The sequence below is a fragment of the Rhipicephalus sanguineus genome, chromosome 7, assembly GCF_013339695.2.
Source record: "Rhipicephalus sanguineus isolate Rsan-2018 chromosome 7, BIME_Rsan_1.4, whole genome shotgun sequence".
Taxonomy (NCBI): Eukaryota; Metazoa; Arthropoda; class Arachnida; order Ixodida; family Ixodidae; genus Rhipicephalus; species Rhipicephalus sanguineus.
The window spans coordinates 128149731-128170715 of NC_051182.1; the positions used below are offsets into that span (position 1 = coordinate 128149731).

General features: G+C 48.7%; 1 protein-coding gene across 6 annotated transcripts in view; it reads right to left on the bottom strand.

Annotated features, from left to right (window-relative positions):
• The window catches only part of LOC119399885 (meteorin-like protein), a 109453-nt gene that overhangs the window by 19337 nt on the left and 69131 nt on the right, over nt 1-20985 (bottom strand). For all 6 annotated transcript variants that reach the window (XM_049417881.1, XM_049417880.1, XM_049417879.1 and 3 more), the window contains one exon: nt 40-96. In XM_049417881.1, the coding sequence (XP_049273838.1) occupies nt 40-96 (57 nt within the window). The remainder of the gene's footprint in view (nt 1-39; nt 97-20985) is intronic.

Consider the following 20985-nt stretch of genomic DNA (forward strand, 5'->3'; position numbering starts at 1 on the left):
GATGAGACGATGCGCTATCGTTCTCAAATCGACACTCACCGAAATCGCTGGAGCAGTAGTGGTGTAGTAGTTCCCTGTCCGTGCATGGTCTGCATTCTGCGAAAGATAGATGAAAAAAAAAAAGAATGATGGTTAGCGCTTTGACGACACTTAAGCCTGCAGGCTAATGAACCGCCCGCCATACTGTAGCAGCAAAAAAGAAAATAAGGCCATTCACGCAACGTAAAGAGAATATCGCATATAAGACCGTATATGCATGCTCGAGTGCTTGCGCGACCACTTTTTTAAAGAAACAAGTGTATTAGTATTCAAGAGCTCATAGAAGCTGATGTCTAACATAAAATTTAGAAGAAAAAAAAAAACTCGGTTCTTCCTGGAATAAGCGGGTATTAAAAAGTTGAAATTTACTGTGACGTCTAAGCAGCATTGGGCTCGGTCAGTACTTCGGATGGAGATTACTGTGACGTCATAAAATATACAAGTACGTAAGCGTGACAGGAGAAGGCTACAAAGTGAAAACCAGATACTTTCCGGTTGCTATTCGTGTCAATATGAAAAACTCATTTTGTAACCACTATAACTAGTCAGTCCACTCTGTATACCCCAGGTTGCAAACTATTTATGCTACTTCTGCAACACGAATAAAAGAAAAAAAATGCAGAAAAAAGAAAACACTGGTCAGGCAGGCCGAACGCTTTCTCTACAACAGCGATATCGAATCAGAACGGAGTGCGTTGTTTATTCGAACGAACGCAAATAGCTCCGTCACGAATTTCTCTTCGGGGCCGCTTTTCCCTTTCTATAAATAGGCTCCGACACGATCAAAAGTCGTGCACAGGAATGACCCTTTTTTCTGCGAACCCACTACTTTAATGGGAGTGTACAACTCTGAGTGTCTGTTGATCGAAACGGAGGGCAATGCTATATCTGTTTCGAGGCAGGAAAAGTTGTTTTCTGGCGTGAAGACGAAAAAAAACTGGAATTCCGCGAGCAGACGACACTCGGAGGAGGGCACGTGACGACCCCTTGTGACGTAGGTTACAGAGCCAGACGGACGCTCATGAAATACAATACAAATACGCAAATTGTTAAAGTCGGCCGCGACATATAAGTGATGCAAGAATAAGCGAAACGGGTTATAACGTAACGCAGGGGCAGAAACGGAAGGGAAATCAAATCAGCCCCGCACAAAAAAACATGACGTTCGTTGCAAGTATAGTAGGTCACTGCTGCATAATAGACAGGAAAGTGCACGTGTGCGTCATGAAAAAAATAAATATGATATACACGGAAGACGCTGGCTTAGCGGCTTAGTATTCGAAGCAGACGCGCACATCCGGAAGCCTTGCAGACGACACGAAAGGTAAGAGAAGCAGAAGGTCAAGACGAGGTGAAAGCCTGCAGTCTAAAAGCTATATAGACGAGCCAAACGAAGCGTGTTTGGGGCAAGAAAACAGCAAATTTGTCAACCGCGTCCTGAAGCTGAATGACGTTCGACGTGTTTAGGTCAATCGTAACGGATGTGCAACGGCTACGTAAGAAACACTATGAATAATAATCGCGGAAGACGAGGAAAATGTTGCCATATACTAGAAGCAGACGAATAGATGAAAAGAAAGAAAGAAAGACTGCAGACGAAGAATGCAGAAGAGGGCAGAAGGACTGCAGAAGACAACTATCGTGAGTGCAGTAGACGATTCTGCAGAAGGACAAAACTGTAGATGAAAGATGCAGAAGACGACAGCAGAACAACAGCAGATGAAAATATAGGCTGCAGACGACATGTAAAAGCAAGGGACCACTCTCGCGAGCGCACCAGACGATACTGCAGAAGGACAGGACTGCAGATCAAAGATGCAGAAGACGGCAGCAGACGAAAATAAAAGACTGCAGGCGACGTAGCCTAAAGGCAGAATACAAATATCGTGACAAAACTGCAGATGAAAGATGCAGAAGACGGCAGCAGAAGACGACAGCAGACGAAAATAAATAAATACAGCAGACAGTATAGTATAAAAGCAGGAGATCCACCCTCGCGAATGAAGCAGACGATACTGCAGAAGAAGGACAAGAGTGCGGACGACAAGCCAACAACGATGTGGCTTGCAGCCGCGTTCCTCGGGCCGAACGTGCGGACAGAGCCGATGGGCGACCTCGATTCCGGACGACCCGCGCGAGCTGGCTTTCGTTCGATTTTTCATGCGCTATACACCGGTTGACCTCGCACGCAACGAGCACGGCGCCGCGTCCAGGGACTTCACGAATCGGGACGTCGTGTGCGGCGTCTTGAAGCGCGGCGGGCGAGCGAGCGTGAACCGCCGAAGGGGAACCAGTTTTCGGTTTCTCTATAACGGACCCGGCACGCATCGCTTCCCCCGGCTCGCTTTCTCTAACGCGCTCGCCTCTTTTGTTTTTTCACGCCTCTTAATGTTTTCTTTAAAGGACGCACGTTTGATCGTGTTCGAACTTCCCCGCCGTAGTGGCACCGTCACCGGGTCACGAAGTTTTCTTCCTGCCAGGCCTAATGGGACTTACTGCGGCCAATGTAACGCGCGGGAAGCAGAAGACGGGACGTTTTCGTCTGTTACACCTGTTTCAAGCTTGGTTATCTGTGTAACGCGTTCCTAACGAAATTCACTTCTGGCAATACGCGGGGAAGCAGACGATTAGCTTTTTGTTCGTCATTTGCTTCAACAGCTCCGGAAGTCTTCGTCTGTCACACCTGTTTGAAGCTTACGGAGTAACGCATTCCCAATGAAAAAAAGAAAAAAAAAAGCACTCCTGTTCTGGCAACATGTGGGACAGCAGACGACTTCAAATTTCTGTTTGATGCCACGCTGAAAAACGAAGACGTAGAACCAGAAAGCACATGACGAGCGCCTAAATGCACAGAAGGAGCGCTTAAAATCTGTGTGTCTGTCTACTTCGGCTGTTCCGGATGTCTTTGTCTGTCAGACGTGCTTAAAGCTTGGTGAGTGCGTGACGCATTCCCAATGGAAAAACACTCCTGTTCTGGCAACACGCGAGACAGCAGACGATTCAAGTCTGTGTGTTCGTCTACTTCGACTGTTCCGGACGTCTTCGTCTGATGCTCTGCTTGGTTACCACATAACGCGTTCCTAACGAAAAAAAAGTTCTGGTAACAACTGGGGGCGCCAACGACTAAAGTTCTGAGCGGTAACATTCTGCGCTGTACGCAAGTTCAATATGGAATAACAACTAGCCCGTACCGATACCTTACTTCAGTTAACATTACGTCTGTTCCGGGTATAGTTACTGCGATACGTTGTTTATACTGCGAACGCATTCCCGATGAAAAATGATTGAAGGAACAAGTATACACGGGGTATGCAGACGATTAATGCAACCAGACGTCTGCCTGTTCGTCTGCTCCACTCGCTCCAAGCTTGCACGAGGACTGCAGGTGAAGAATGCAGAAGGCGGCAGCAGACGATCCCGCAGGACGAAACTGCAGATGAAATATGTCGAAGATGGCAGCAGAAGACGTCCATTCCGGTTCTTTTTGGTCGAAGGGGCGGTGACGACACGATGGTGAGTAGTCAGATGAAAAGAAGCAAGGCTGCGAAACACCTCTGTTAAGCTTTTTTTGCTCTCTCTCTTTCGGCGCCATTCCGCAAGCCGGTTCTTCAAGCGTGTTGAGAACAAAAGCAGACGATAACATCGATAACCTTCCTTTGCCGCCTCTTTTTTGGCGGGCTCGCATACATCGGAGGCGCGCTTGCTTCCCATTTCTTACGTGGGTGTATAGTTTAGCCAAGTTTTGTTTTTTGAGAACGCCGCGAGAGCGCCATTGGAGGGAGAGTTGGCGTTCACGCAGGTCACGATTTCGATTATGGGAAACAGGCCGCTGACGGCGGCACATAGAAATGGAAATGAATCAATAGTAAGACTCTTGGCGGTACAGCCAACGGTTCTGGGTGTTTATTTAGAACGCTCGCACACGGTTCGAATGAGCAGGCAAAGTATTTATTTGCATAACCAGATTCATTCGCACGCGTACGTTCCTGACAGCTTTAGCTGCGGAATTAATCAGGCGGTTTTAAATGCAACGGCTGAAATAAACGATATATAGCTTTCAGGAAACGGTCACATCGAAAAGTTCTCTTCCCAGTGCTTGGATCAAGTTGGATTTAACCAATCCGGCTCGGGCCAACAAGTGGTTACCAGATGAGTGGTCTCTCGCAAGCGTGGCGATTACACAAGCCAGAAGAAGGGTTTACGCAAAGCGAGACGTTCTTTCCTGACTGCGAATGATAATCCGGCCACAGTATACATAAAAAAAAAAAAGGCAGACCGCGGACACACCACCGGAACTAACTAAAAGATCCGTCGCGATTAACCCACGCCAGTCAGCCAGCTTAGAAACGCGATGCTATCACACATCCTGACTACGGGGCCAGCAAGCGCACGTATATATGGTCGCTTCCTGAGCCGAAGCAGACATATGGAAGCAGATAAACAACAATAACAAAACCAAAAAAGAAAGCAGGGCAGCTTTTAACCGGTTGGTTCGTTTATATACTGTAGCTGAGGGTGTCTGCAGGCTAGAGCGACTTGCGACGACCACCTTGTTCAATCAATCCATGCTCGACTTGAATCAGTATCAAGTCTACAGCACCAGGATTGTTGTCAAAGCCGAAATAAGCGCGAACATACGAGTAGCAGACGAGAACTTCTTGCCACACTGTCGTCTGCTTGCGCAGCTCCTCTATTCTGTCGTCTGCGCAAGCAGACGACAGAAAAGGGGAGCTGTCCTCTCGCTAAGCCTAACTTTAACGTCTGCTAAGGATGCGCTTTGCTAACAAGGGCACGTATGGCAAACCGGTAACGCGGCTTTCTGTCTTACACTCATTCGCGCGTGCTGGCTCCGTAAGCTGCTTAAATGTATACATATCCTAGAACAGTATGATGGCCCTCGGCGTCGCTGAAGTTCAACCTTCCGATAACCCTTTCACCGTATCGAATATCGGAACGGAGCAAGTATGGAGAAAGAACAAGCCAGGTCTATTTCCTCGTCACGAACTCGATACAGTTTGCAGTTCTCTTAACCTCCGGTCTTACAGCGGGCCGTGAGTATGTATCGATCATCAAAAAGAGCGAAACCCGTTTCATCGACATCAGCAGCAGACACTAGATTACAACGTGCATGAACGGGTACAAGACGCAAAAAAAAGAAGGGAGCCAGCGTCCCGTACCATATCAAGCGCAGACGAGTCCATAGAAAGACGTGTCGTGCAGAATGCTAATGCGTGTGTCCGACGCAGAGAACACGTTACGCAGTGCATTAGACTACGCCATCAGTGGAGTGCATTAGCAGGATCCAGACGCCCCTCAAGGGGTCTGCACTTCAGCTCCAGAGAAGACGACTTCGGTCGCAGTGCATCATGCGCGCGTCGTTCAGATAGGGGGCGCCTACTGCGTCTGATTCCTATAACGTCCATAGGCTGCTTCATTACTAAAACTCGCACGTGCGTGTCATCTAGAAAGCGCCTTTATTAGCTTTCGAGTCCGTAAGATTCGAAGATTCGAGGGCGTGAACATGTGCGTCAACACGGTGCTGTAAGCACTAAGTAATAAAGCTTCCAATTGTCGTCTGTCTGTCTGTCCAAACAGGTGCACAGTCAGGAGTCGAGAATTAAAGTACAACTGTCAAAACACGATTTGTCATCGGCAGGACACTGACAAGTGCAGTTGCGTGAAGCGTTGGAAAGAACGAAATTACGAAAGAAAAAAGAAAGCATGAAGGGGAGAACTGTCTTGAACGGCCCCTGAAGACCCACCGCACGAGGGCGCCACCCTTAGTAAAAAAAGCGGGAGCAGACGACGTATCGGGTGTCGTCTGCTCTCGACGTCTGTCGCGGGGCCGCCGTATAAGTTGGCCGCGAAAACTACATGTCCTTTCAGAGAAGAAGAAAAAAAAAATGGCGGACATGTGCCGCACATGTGTTCGCGGTTACGACTAAAGGCCTTGAAAACAGAAGCAGCATTACTAAGTGCGACGGCGACTCCCACACACGACAACTCGACGTGGTCATGGGAACAGGGTGCAGCACGAACGGTGAACCGCAAGTCCTTTGCCTTGCGTAATTAAGCGGCAGTCGTCGTGGAATCGTCTGTTTAAAAGTCACGTGAAGTGACGTCACGGAGCCGGAACGGTTTAGCTCGACGGGGTTTACACAATAGGCAACAACAAATATTTATTCGTGAGCCTCTGAATCAACGTTGCGATGACAAACGTTAAGGTCGTCTTGCATGTATAACAGTGGGAAGGCTCGTCCACAGTTTCGTAACTTTCAAGATGGCCGCACGCGCGCCATTAGCCCACGAGCAAACAAACAGTCGTTCGCTTCAGTGAAAGAATTTTGCGATCCCGGTTGGTAATTGTTGGGAACCTCTTCAGCATTTGCAAGCAATTAAGCCTCGACCTCACGTTGTTTACAGCATTTTTTAAAGGACGTCTTGAACTACAGTCCCGCAATTACCGCTACACACAAACGGTGCTGCCTAACGACTTGCGAAATGGTGTTCGGAAAAAAAAGATCAATTACGTTCGTTTGACACTCGGAGGCTGGAACAAGATTTCCGATGCGCGCACAACATTAATCAGTGTTCTCCGCCAAAATGACTAGCGGCAGCCATTCATGTTTTTCTTCGTCTGGGCCTTATGTTGCAACTTGCAATGACAGACCTGTGTGCATTAGAACGGTCTCACGAAGTGGTTTAGAAACTTCCGCTGTACATCAAGTGCCGACAGAAGACAAGAAAGCATGGTGAACCTCAAAACGCCTTCTGTTCTTTCTTTCGCTTAAGTCGTTCACATGTCAGTACTTAAAAAGCGAGGCCATTACCGCGAAGATCCGACGCATGCGCCCTGTCAGATGTCTTCTGGCAACGAGGCCTTGTGAAACCGAAACAAGTACAGAAAGACGTACGAAGGGTGGGGAGCAGACGACAGTTATGTAAGGAAGCAAAAAAAGTAATCTCAGCGTAACGTAAAGAAAAAGCCGGCACCCGGTCGACAAGCAAGGGCAGACACCCTAAGGCGAGCATTACGCGCGCCAAGAGGGTAAGATGAAACTTCCAAGATGGCCGCCGCCTCCTCCTCCTGAGTGGGAACCATAGCCCGACCACACGTTTCTTTGTCTGCTTCGGCTGTCGTCTGTTTTATCGTCTGCTTTAGTGTTTATTTCTTGCGAGAATGGCTTTTGCCTCGCTTACCCATCTCGCAGGCTGATGAGGAGGTGAGGAAGGCTCAGAGATGGCCGTTTGGCAACGCATCGTCTGCTCGTCTTGACCCCGTCTGCTAGCTGATTCGTAAGCCTATTAGACAGTCTGCTGTTGAGCCTTAAAACGAGTGAGCGCGAACTATCTTTCTTGTAAGTGGACAATGCATGCAACGTGTGATAAAAGCACCCAGTGCCTGCCCCTATTGTTCTAAAGAGGCAAGAAAAGGTGGCCTCATTATCGTCATTTATCAAGACGTGACGTGCGTGCTTGTTCGCGAAAGCGGGCGAGATATTTCTGGGAAAGAAGCGCACCGGGGGCACGTCTGTTATTTGTGGATTTGTTGCTGTTGCTGATATTGACGATAATGAATGCGACTACGTTAAATATGCATGCACCAACAGAAAACAGGAGGAGGGAGGAAAGAAAAGTTGGTGACTCGCCATGTTCTGTGCGGAACATGAATAATTATTATTAATACCACTCGCTTAGGCGAAAATTACAGCCTCTGAGACCCACGCTTCACTAAGGCAACATGTAGGTTTACGATTACTCGTCTGCAGTTTAAAAATTGAGACTTAAGTGCGCAGGCATACGACACTGCACAAAGCGTACAAAGCGTACAAGTGCCGCAAGCAGACCACAGAAAAGCATACAAAACATATATATATATACGTATGTTTTTCTGTGGTCTGCTTGCGCAGAAGCATACCTTCTGTGCTTTGTGCAATGTAGTCTGCCTGTGCATGTATCTCTTAGGTATTTTTTCAGTACTTCTACGCTTTGTGCGACGTCGTCTGCCTGAGCATCTATCTCTGTGGTATGTTTGGGGTACTTCTGCGCTTTGTGCACTGTCGTCTGCCTGTGCAGTAGAGATTATGCAGACGACACATTTGCGCTGCATTTTCAGAAGACGCCGAACAACACGTTTATGAAAGAGCAAGTTGTTTCCGCTCTTCAAAATCGGTCCGTAGTTTCAACTGTACGCGTAAGAAAGCGGCAGAATCAAGCGGCCAATCAGCGTCGATAGGCATGTCTTGCTATAGTTATCTACTTGTTTGTTTGCTTGTTTCAAACACAAAGGAATAAACGGGGAAAGCCCAAATGGCGCGAAAAACCGACTCTGAGCTTGTGTGGAGGGGTAATTTCTCTTCCTTTTCAACGCTGACGGGCGGTCGGTGCTTCAGAACCGTGGCCTATGCAGTGAAGGGCGGCGGCGCACGTGTGCCGAGGCCGGGAACGGTGCACGGGCATGAAGATAAGAGCGCAGATAAATAAAGTAAAAATCGAAAGTAGTAAAAGAACGGGAAAAAAATGGCCCAAAACTTACTTCCCTTTTACTCCCCCCATAGAAGCGGTCGCCCCAAGAAACACCCCACCAACTGTGGGTTGCCCGCGTTACAGTGAGGGCCAGAACAAGAAAGAAAATCTGAACAGACGAAAACGAACCGGGGTAACGCAAAACGTGCCCGCGAGGAGGTCGTCGGCTGCAACCAAAAAAAAGCAGACGAAAATAAGAAACAGACGATACGGTATGGTGGCGGGGGAAAGAGTATCGCAAAAAAGGGAGAGGGCAAGTGGAGAGGGTGAGGAAGAAAGTGCAGACGAAACGCTACGCGATCGTCTGCAACCAAGAAAAACAGACGAAAACCAGAAAACTAAAGCAGACGATATGCAGTAAAGTGGAGGTACAGGGGAAGTACAGCGAACGGAATGCTGAAGCGAGGAGCGAAACGAGAAGGAATTTCAGGGTGCGGAGAGGGCGGTAGTTAGAGGGCCGAATGTACCCCGCGTTGGAGAAACAACAACAAAAAAAAACGATGGAAGAATAACCCAATGTCCTCTTCTTTGTTTTGTTCTACTAGTTCTACGGTGTACGAGAGAGCGGCCATTTTCGGTTCTTTGAAGCGATTGCCCCGTCCGCCCCGCTTCCGAAGCACATCCTGGCCGAGTTTCCCGCTCGAACTGCCCTCGCCTCTCTAGTACTAAAGAAACAAACATTTATAAACATGAGCGAAGTAAAAAATGCCGCATGACTGAGAAGAAGATGAGAAGAGAAAAAGTGGACCTCGCTAATAACGCCAAATAACACCGTATACAGCTCTGCCACCTAGCGGATTCGAGGGGGGTTCGACAGGAAATTCGCGCCCGCTTCCTTTATTTTTCTGTCTACAAAGTGCGGTAGTTCTCTGCTGTTCAGTCTACAAGATTTGCTGGAGGGGTCGGGGGGGGGGGGGGCATAACGACGGATATGGTGGAGAGGGGCTGAAGATAGGCCGGACATGTTTTGCAAAGTGCGAGAGTGACGATGCACCACCAGTGGTACGTTTTAGAGTGAGGCATTTTTCGGGCCGCTCCCTTGAAGATCCCAGAGCCAGTGATGCGTGGACACCACCGTGACCATATGCCGGGTCGCTGTGCAACGGTAATAACGGTAACAAGGTTGAAGAGAGACCTGGGGAGGGAGAGGGGCTTTCGGATATGACGGATAGATTGGGCTCACTTGCTCACTTCCAGGTGTAACAAAAGGCAGCGAGCCCGACCGCTATTTCGCAAAAGTTTCCCCCGAGTTCTAAAGACGTTATACTAATTACACGTCATCTATCATTCATAAAGGAGAATAATCTCGAATGTTCTTTTGAAGCGAACGTCCTGAAACGTAAACCTTTTCTTATTGTGGTCATGTGGTGCAGGCTGGCAGGTTAATTGCAGTAGCCAAAGTAGAAGAGTAGGACGAAGTCGTGATGGTTAGATGGCGTTAATAAAACCACAGGAAAGGTCTCGCTCAGCTTAAAGAAATCTTACGAAATTTTTTATGCTGTTTATTTTTTAAAGCAACGGCTGGCCTGCATAGGACATATATTAATTAGACGGAGTCAATGCTTTAGAAAAGTCGCTATCGCTGACATATATCAATGTAATCTGACAAAACACTCACTGCGTCGTGCGCGAAACGCAAGCTCTTGACTTCGCCACGACTACGCGGTGGTGGTTCTCTTCGCCGAAACGTCGGGCGAAGAACGTTCCGCACAAAGGGGGCTCCATTCAAGGTAGTACAAGAAAGCCCTCAGAGTCGCAACGACCTCCAGGCAGGCAGGCGGGAAATAGATAGACCTGTCAAGTCTTCAACGTCCGACAACCGGCCAGCTAGCGCGTGCGTGGCCAGACCACCACCAACCACCCTTTACGCCCCAACTCTCCCTCTACAGCGCGGGGGTGGCCCGTCAACGAAGAAAAGGTCCGCAACGCCAATCCAATTAAACGGCGGCGGAAGGCCAAGCTAAGCCTATTGGCTGTCCACAAACGTCATCCCTTTCTTCTGTCCTCGCTAGCAGCAGCGTACTGTTTGGCACGCGGCTTCAAGCTCTCCACTTTGTCCACTCAACCGTCGCTAATACCCAATCACCGCAGGCTTCCACCCAACAATAACAACAGAAGACTTCCAGACGACGGGGCAGGGAGCGTCGTTGTTGTCTGTTTCCGGAACGCTACGCGAGGCTTACCGTTCCGGAAACAGACGACACCGTTGTTGCCGGAAAACATCTCGCCTAGAGTGCACTAGAAGGATCCTTCTAGTAAACACTAACAACGCCAAACCAAGCCAAACAAAAGGGCCACCAATGTGTACAGCTAGAAGTTTTTGCGACAGTGTCCGACAGGAAATCGTCCGGTACAGGTAAGGCGAGTGTTTTCCTTCATGGGCGAAAGAAGTGAGTTGACACTGGCCGATTTGAGGTTGCCTTTGTGGCAGAGATTGGTGAGCGATTCACGGAAGGCAGGGAGGAACGGTTTCGCTGGAAAAGAACGTACGAACATTGTGCGTAACGGAGACCGCACAGGAAAAACGATTGGCTCTGAAGTTGACCACAACAAAAAAAGCAGACGATCCCGAGGAACGAGGAGCAGACGACACACAAGAGACCCTTCTTTTTTTTCGCAGAAGACGGCGACGCCGTCAACCGGGAACCGTTTCATGGCGGCACAGCAAGGAAGAAGCCACGAAGCTTAGTAGAAGAAACCAGGGTTTGTTTGTGTTTTCGCTAGGTTCCTGGACTTGTTCCGGAGACGACCGCAAGAGCAGGGTTTCAAACCTTGGAATAAGAGGAAAGGGCCGAGAAGGGCGGGACAGACTGCAAGAAAAAAAGTCGTCTGCTAAAGAAAGCAGACGGCATCGCACAAGGGCGGGTACCGACAACAGCGCCGAAATCGGAAAATACGCGGGAAACTACTTTTCAAAAGCTTCCCTCCCGGACGTTGTCCCAAAGGTCCCTCTGGTTATGCCCTCGGGCGTTTCGGGGCGACGTCCAATTAGGCAGAAGGACGCCTTAAGAAAAGAACGCCGCCACTGTCAGCAACCAAGAGGTCGTGAAAAGCAGGGCGACACCATCACTTCAGACCACGGGGAAGAAAGACGGGTCCATCTTTTACGAGTTTTTAGGGATGGGCGTAGACCCTGTTGTTGGTGCCGTCGTTGTTAGAGTGGACGGGAAAAAACGCGGTGCCCTTTATTCTGCGTCTGAGTGGCTTCTGCTGCAGTGATTAGAGGCACTAAGGAGAGCGGGAAAGTGCCGACAAAATGGATGGTTCCCTTTTTGAAGTTTCCCCCGCTGCGACTCCCGTACTGTGCGATATGCTGGTCGTTGCGGACAAACCCAACGGGGGTTATGCTAAGTGCTTTCAAATTGGGCTCTCACCGATCCCCATCCACCACACAAGTGCGCGTAGTGTCGGCAACGGCAACTGATCGCGATCATGACCAACGCACCCTCCTGTACATTCAGAACGCCATCCTTATCGGCTTTTTACTGAGCCATAAATGCATACGGTTAGCGACGTTGACCGCGTTGCAGCTTTCGTACATGCATTCAAGTGTCCTTTCTTTATTACGATAACGTGGCTTTAAGACTTGCGACATTTCGCGTAAGCGAAGCCTGTAGATAAGGCGGATACGTAGCCTAGAATCCAAATTTTCAGCCCATATTTTACATCAAATTCAGACAACGTTCGGTCGTTCTGGTTGAGGTAGCGTAAACTACTGATACATAGAACTTTGTCGCGGAAACCACGATCCACAAGCTGTTAACGAGGGCTGCATCGCATGCAGTGCAGTTTAGATGGTCGACACACGCATGTCAGCACATCTAATGGTTAGCGTCCAGAAGTGACGTCATCATCCGCATGCATGACGAGCAAGCGTACTGGCGTACGGTGTCGCGCGCGACGTGTTTGATAACAAGGACAGTCAGCGATGACGTCAGTCGAGGTCACGTGTCAGACGCGCGCAGTTCGGTGAGGGTTAGCTAACAAGGGGCCATTGTGCCTGAGTACGAACAAACAAAACGATTAAATTACGTTATCTCCACTTTCCAAATGGCTGCTCAATCCTCTCCACTCTCGTTGTCTGTGTCCGCTAGCCCCAGAACAAAGGCAGGGGTTGACCGCATCACCCCGTTTTCGTTTTGTTTTCGACCAATTAAGCACGACCGGTCCGGGTGGTCGCGTGTCATAAGCGTGACCGTCTGCTCCTCCCTGGACCGGACAAAAGAATGCGCCACCATGGTCGTCTGCTTCCCTCCTCGCTCAATCCCGAGCGAAAACGAGATAACGCGATTGCACCAGGGTAGCACCCTAATGGCACGTGCCTACATTTTTTGTCTGTTTTTTTGCTTCTGCGACCTTTCCCAACTTCTCTCCCTCCTGAAAGCCCCCTACAGTAGCTTTCTGGTATTCGAGCGATTGTACCTTCACAGACGGTCACGTGCCAAAGGGGCCGCGTTTGTTCGTCATTCGTTCCGCCGGGGAGCAGACGATCAGAGCCGCCCGACACGCGACGGTCTGCACTGTCTCACGCTAAAAACCCCGAACGAAAACGAGATCTCGCGTGATGACGCGTGGCGCCTGCATTTAGTGGATCCCCCCCACCCCCCATCGCGCTTCTGCTTCGCGAGCGATCCAAATGGTGCACACAAGACTCGCGTGGCAACAGCCTTGGCCGGTTTTGTTCCTGTCTGTTTAGCGTTCCCTTTCTGTGATCGAGCAGACGACACTTGTCGCGTGTCGTCTGCTCGGTTTCTCGCTTAACCCCGCGAAACAAAACGAGATGTCGCGCGATGACACGTGCCCTCCCATATTTGTCGTCTGTATTATGCGGGCCGCACCAAAAAAGAGAGATGATTCTGCTTCGCTGGCGATTAAAAGCAGACCCACACAGTCTATCACGTGCCTAAGGCCATGACCGGTTTAGGTTTACTTCCTTTGATCGAGCAGACGCCGCGGTGACACGCGACAGTGTCTTCTGCTCAGTTTCTCGCTTAAACTCGAGCATATAAACGAGATCTGGAGTGATGATAACGCGTGCCTCCTGCTATATTTGTAGTCCGCAGTCTGCGAAGCCGCCTCGAAAACAGCGCGATGAAATAAATGCATGCGCACAGGGGTGTCACGTGCCAGCAGCCAATGCAGGTTTTTGTTCTTTCCACGATGCTGAGCAGACGACGCAACTGTCGCGTGTCGTCTGCTCGCGGTTTCTCGTTTAACCCTTAGCCCTAAACGAAAACGAGATCCCGCGCGATGACGCGCACGTGCCTTAGCACTCTTTCGTCTGCTTTTTCTTGAGCAGCCTATTATATGCCGCCCCACACCACGAGACGTCATTCTTTGCATCCGGGTCGGGAACGAAGGAAGATTCTGCCATGTTTGTTGACGTTTTTCCACCCAACCCCAAGCCGCCGCTTTGATGGCGTCTCTTTGTTTTGTATTTTCTCCTAACTCCCCCTCGTATGCCTGCCTGTCATCAACTCCCCTCCACTCCTAAGTCCATGGCCGCGCTGACGCGAGCTGTTTGCATGGACGAATGAGTCATGGACGCTTTTGATGTCGTCGCCGGCGCTCATGGGAACGGTCAACGGAGCGAATGAACGGCCCGTCGACCCGATGGCGCGGCGGCCGCAGTGTTTTACGGCCGAGCTGCGCGCAAGGCCAGGTCTGCTCGTAAAGCTTTCGAAGTCATATGCATAACGGGACGCACAAAGGAAAACCCGGAGTCTGCCGAGTCGTTCCTCATACTCTACACACACACACACACACACACACACACACACACACACACACACACACACACACACACACACACACACACACACACACACACACACACACGCACACACGCACGCACGCACACACACACACACACACACACACACACACACACACACACACACACATATATATATATATATATATATATATATATATTATATATATATATATATATATATATATATATATATATATATATATATATATAATATGTATAAGGATACGAATGAAAAGTCGCAAGAAAAACAACATTTCTTCCGACGTATCGACCGGGGACCAGCCTTTATCGCAGGCCGGTTCCCAGTCGAAACGTCAGAATAAACGTTATGTTTTTCACTGTGACAATTAACTTATATATATATATATATATATAGCGGAGACATAGACAGACGTACTGACATAGATAGATAGATAGATAGATAGATAGATAGATAGATAGATAGATAGATAGATAGATAGATAGATAGATAGATAGATAGATAGATAGATAGATAGATAGATAGATAGATAGATAGATAGATAGATAGATAGATAGATAGATAGATAGATAGATAGATAGATAGATAGATAGATAGATAGATAGATAGATAGATAGATAGATAGATAGGTAGATAGATAGATAGATAGATAGATTGCTGTGGACGACTTCGGCCCTTTTTGATGAAAACGTTAACCTATTGCACCTTAAACTATTTGCTTAGAGTGTTTGTATCTTTACCACTAAATGCGGAAGCTCACGTTTAACACTTGTATTTCTTTTTGCGCGTCTCCTTGCTTACCAGGCATTCTTCTCGCAGCAAAAATGGTGGCTATCTTTCGGTATCATGAAATGGTAATTTACTAATACGAGAAATATCGTCTCTTTCTTTCTTTAGTGTTCCTTTAAAGGAATGCTTACAATGTAACATTTTGCTGGCATCGCGGCTTGCTCTCTGCACAGAACTTGCGTCAAACTGAACAATACATACATATATTCTTCAAATCCAAAGATGCACGTTTATTCCGTGCAGTAATGGCGGTGTGCGCGCCCGAAGACTCACCGCCGCCGCCCCACATACGAAGCTGGTCGGGATGAACGCTCGCGATACTTGGAAGCCGCGTACGCAACACACAACAGCGACGTTTCGGCGAGCGATTCGAGAAAACAGGTTCTCAACGCCGCTCACCCCGCCGCATCAGCCGATCGAGCAACGCACGAACACAGTCGCGAGGAGTGGACTGCGGAACCACGAGCAGCAAGCCCATAACCGGCTGTGGTCGATCGTCGCTGCCTGCTTTCATTACTCAAAAGCAGGGGTCTCGAACTCGCCTCAGCTAGCGGGCCACAGTCGCGAAATATGGTCCTTCAAAGGATGGGACAGTGAAGAAGGTTAGAGGGGGGTGGGGTTGAACAAATTGTCACCTAACGCTGCCGTTTGAAGGAATGCATGTATCCTATACCTCTTATATTGATCGTTTCTGAAGAGGATTCGGCGTCAGAATTCGAGAAACATATATAGCGATACAGTATCGGTATATGTTTCTCGAATTATGGTCATGGACTTGCTGCTCGTGGGACGTCCGCGGGCTTCGTATTCGAGACACCTGCTCTATAGTATAGAAAGATGCGCCGTTATATCTTATTATTACGTGACCGACAAAAGGTCAGAACGTGCGATAAGATACTGGTTGGAATGAAAAGAGCGCGAATTATATATGACAGATTCGAGCATCCTTTCCGAGATTTGAATGAGATTGTATTTTTAAATTGCGTTTAACGGTCACAGGAAAAACCGGTACGTCGCGCAGCCTAGCGGAAGAGCAATTGATGCTGAACTATGGAGTCGTTCCGTTTGCTGATACGGCTCTGGCTGTAGTCCGACGCTTTTACGCACACCATAGTTAGCGCTCAAGATTAGAATGTATGGGTGCTATTAGTCATCCGGGCTATGTTCTGTGCTGCTTAAGAAGCGGCGCGGCAACTAGTGGAACATGTCGAGCCGCGGCGCATGCGCGCGGAGTGCACGCATGCGCAGAAAAGCGCAGCGCACAAACGCGAACCGCTGTCGCGCTCGCCACCCACTATTTTCCATATTGTGTTGCGTGTACAACCTCACGGTGGCTGCAAATCGAAAAATTTTGATTATAAATGTTTCACGGCGTTTTCCGCGTTGCCGTTCCGTGATTAGACATCTGACCGGTAAGCTTTCCGTTGCGCTAAAGAAAACTGGTACCGTAAAGAATTGGTTGTGTCAATCCGCTTAAACGCCACATCGTTTATTACGCGTCCTCGCTCTCCCATGGTGCAGGTGCCAAGGCACGTGCGAGGTACAAAGTAGCACCGTCAAGGTTACAAAATAAGAAAGAAAGAGATCCAAAAGAAAGAAACCACAATGGCAAGATAACTCCGCAATCGCTACACAGAATTTTCGAATGTAGCAAAACTCTGATATGCAAATGAGTCGAAGCGGTGGCTTGAGCGAGTTGCACGTTTTGCAAGTTGTGCCAAGAGACGAAAAATTAATGCCAGAAATCAACTCCGCGCGGAGTGTGTCGTAATGTAGCGCGTGTTTCAATGTGGGTGGCGGACGGCAAATGTCGTGACGCGAATTCGAAATGACGGAAAGAAACATGGGATGAATAAGGCTGAAAAAAAAAAAGGGAAAATACGACAAGTGATAAATTGAAGTTTTTATAACGAAACGCATTTCCAGTGATAATAAATAATAATAATATCCGGGGTTTAACATCCCAAAACCACGATATATTGAAGAGTGGACACAACGTACACAGGCGACGTTATGCCTAGCTCTTAACGACAGACTTTAACGACCCTTTGTCGCCTGCGCCATTTGTGTACATGTGTACTCGCAAAAAGTGCAGAAGTGTTGACAAATACAGAAACTACAACACGAAATGATCTAAAGAACATAGTTTTAAGGCTTCAGGAACAAGTGATGGCAACATAAGCGGCTCCAATGACTAAATAAAAAAAAACCTACCTAAATACTAGGAATGCCTGAGGGAATGAGAGCACCTAATACCGCTCCTGTTGACAGATTAGCCGCGCAGAAAACCAGTGGGCGCCAGGCGTAAAGCCAACCCGACGACAAAACAGGAAAAAATTGTTGCTAAAAAAAGTCACCGGAACGAAGTCAGTCGAAGACATGTCCTAAGACGAATGGGGCAGTCAAGAGGCTCACATCACGGACACCATGGTGGGTCGTGTCGCGTCAGTGGAAGATAAGAGAGATAAGGAGAGACCCGTGACACGAGCATGCGCAGATACGAGGTAATGGACAACGCCTGGCCCCACACGGGGTGACTGACGCAGCACGTAAAAAGCATTCCAGCGACCACAAGAAGACCGCTAACTAGAAATAACTACAAAATCAGCTAGCAGACGATTAGCAGACGACGAGTAAGGCTTGCAACGGTGAGAAGCAGACGAAAAAAAAAAGAAAGAAGAACGTAGAACAGCCAAAGCAGAAGTACGTCAACGACGAAACAGACGAAGCCTATAGGAGGCTTTGAGAAGCAGGTAATAAAGCACGCGACGAAAGAGCACATGCAAAACCAGTCGACAAAAACAGAGACTGAAAATCACGAACGTCACAGAGGTCAACTAGTAAACAGACGCACGGCTATCGTCCCATAAACAAGTCAGCGGACACAAAAAAAAAAGAAAAAAAAAACTCTCCCGAGACTAGCAGACGAACGTCAACGACAAAAACAGACGTCCGGCAAACAAGCAAGCAGACGACGACAGCGAGCAGACGCACAGCAACCAAGCGAACGCAAGGAGAGAGGCGGCGGATAAAAAGAGCGTAAAACAAACGACCCGGTAACAAGTCTTGCGCCTTGCCGTATAAGATAGGCGAGAGAGAGAGAATGAAGAAAGAAAAAGAAAGATGGCGATAGGTGGTCGGAGAAGATACCGCGCGGCACCACCACTGCGGTGGGGAGGTAGGTGTACTATGCGTACGATGCCCCACGCGCAGTATAATACTCTGCCTGCCCAGGGTTAGTCCCGCCAAGCAGCTCGTGCGCCGTGCTGCTTGATATCCCCGGAGAGTCGAGGGGGGAGAGGCCGGCGAGGCGAGCTGCCTCGACCTCTGACCTCGCCCGGGCCGGGCCCGGTCCGGGCTACATGCAGCAAGCGAGAGGCCGCCCCCGCTGACTGACCAGTCCCGCTGGCTGGCCTCGCGCAAGACGCGCCCCGAGGAACGACCTGTTGCACCCCTGACGACGTGAAGCGAGGGGGGAGTGCCCTCGGCAAAGAGAACAGCCTCGAGTCTTCTTCTAATACGCCCACGTCCGCTGGCGCTAAAGAAACAAGTGCGTCACACAAGGTACTGTTGTTGCCACGATCATCACCGTATAGCAGTCTAGCGGTGTTATTAATTTTTGTTTTTTTTTCGTCTGCTACGCTAGCAGAAGATTGCCCAGATGGTTGTCTTCTGCCTGGCCTTTTCCGAGAGGACAGTGCTAAGAGGCGCCGCCATCTTGGTTTTGTTTTTGATTTATTTTATTCGCGAACTAACCACCTACCTCCGAACGTAGGTTCTAACATGGTCGTGCGGTTTCTGCGGTTTCTGAGGCTTGCTTGCGTAAAGAAACAATTTCTCGGGTATCCGTCGCAACTTTCTGGAACGCCCCCACTTACGCAGCACAGGGACGCAATTGCGCATGTCCTTTCTTTTTAGTTTTTTTTTTTTCTCAAGGCCAGGACACTGTCTGTGCTCCCCCGTTACAAAGGGGCAAGCCATCAGGTCTTCTTCTTCTTCGTTATTACCAGCACTACCACCGACACTTCGTGCAACTTTGGCACGTGGCGTTAACGGCGGCTGCCGCACTAAAGTGATAAAAATGTCCATAAGAGAAGAAAAGAATATCAAGTTCGGCTCCTACACGGATAAAGCAAATAGTTGATACATACTCGATTACAGAGAACATTCGGGGTTTCACAAGCGAACTGAATTGCGCGCTCTCAACTCTTACGGACATTGTTGTAGGCTTCAACTTGAAAGTACCGCATCTTATAAGGTCTTTCTTTGTTTACTTTTTGTTTGGCCAATACGCATAGGGTTGTAATTTTGTGACCTTCTATTTTGTTTGTCCCCTTTGATTAAGAATGGAAAAAAAAAAGAGGCAGCCATCAACTACAGCTACAATGTGTCGAGAAGCTGTTATTTAGACAACATTTTCGGAGAGCATAGTGAAACGTGAAACATTAAATAAGCCACACTGAATTCGGCTACGTATTCCATCAGACTTTTAAAATGCGGTGTCGGAAAAGAAAACGAACTGGGAAGCTCTGTACTATAAGAATGTTCCGTACAGAAAGTTCTTGTTGCTAGGCAGGAGCAAGGATCTCTGGGTCAACGTCCAAATGACACAGGAAAGTGTACCAGAATTACTAGTATATACAGAGCAAAGCGAAACCTCGTGATCCCAACAAACGAAGAGACAAGAAGAAAAAAAAAACACTTAAACAAATATAACACGATTGACGACTACTAATCTATGTTCTCTATCGTCCCGGTTTCTGTTTGTTGCGCAATTATAATGCCCGCCCTGGTAGCGTAACCGCGGCCTGGTACGCTTACCTTTTATAGTTTTTTTTTTTTGGTTCTCGCGTACAGCGTAATCGAATACCGAGGCTAGCCATAGCACGGCGGCGCAGGCTACGATGGTTGTTGGATGCCGTGGATATGCGACGCGCCACCGAAACACCTGCTAGCAGATGCTGCGAGCTGTGCGTCCTGCGCGCTAAGTCCACCACCGATGACGGCATACCGAGCAGCGTTCGGTTTCAGACGTCACAACAACAAAGAACGGCTGCACACAACCATCCACTGGTCCATTCGTGCGACGAGAGTGTTCGATGTCGGAATGCGAACGGGACCCAAAGCGAAACGCTCTCCAAAATGCGCTGTCGTGCCTTCTGTGCCTGACTTGTCAACACACACACTCACAAGTCAGACGCCACAGAGCTGCTGCAGCAGCAGCAGCAAGAGTCCAATCCACCCACGATACGGTCGAGTCGTGTCGGCTCGCATGACACCGAACACGTCGGTCTGCCATGCAAGGAACGTTCTCCTGCATTCCCCGACGCGCAATCTTCTCGCAGCCGCGTCGCTAGTCAGGTGACCAAGTACATACGTGGTGATGTGTATTTGGTCGACTGGCGTACAGCACACACTATATAGTAGGAGGTATATCGGGTGACTGTTTGTCAGATCTCTTCTGTATCAGGCACGTGAGGACAAACACAAGACGACAAGACACTCTCCCCCGCGTTTGTTACTAAACCATGTTTAACTCGAAACTCGCATGCCCAATTCTATATGACGATGATGATTATTACGATTACTGTTATTAAACTTCCCTCTAAATGTTACGGCGATACGTATTCACGTATTAGCCAGCCTGCGTGTTATGATCATGTGTTGATCCATCTTGTGCACCACAGCACACTGGCAACGAAAGCCTTCGGAATCGAGACACTTGCGGAGATTACACCAAAACTTTTCGCGCCTTTTCCGCTAGGGGAAAGGGCGCATGCGCCCTAGCACCGTGAAAAAAAGAGGCGCATCTCGCGAAGTCTACATATATATCTGTATTTTGCATTTCCGCGTTAGCGTTTAATTTGGCCATGAA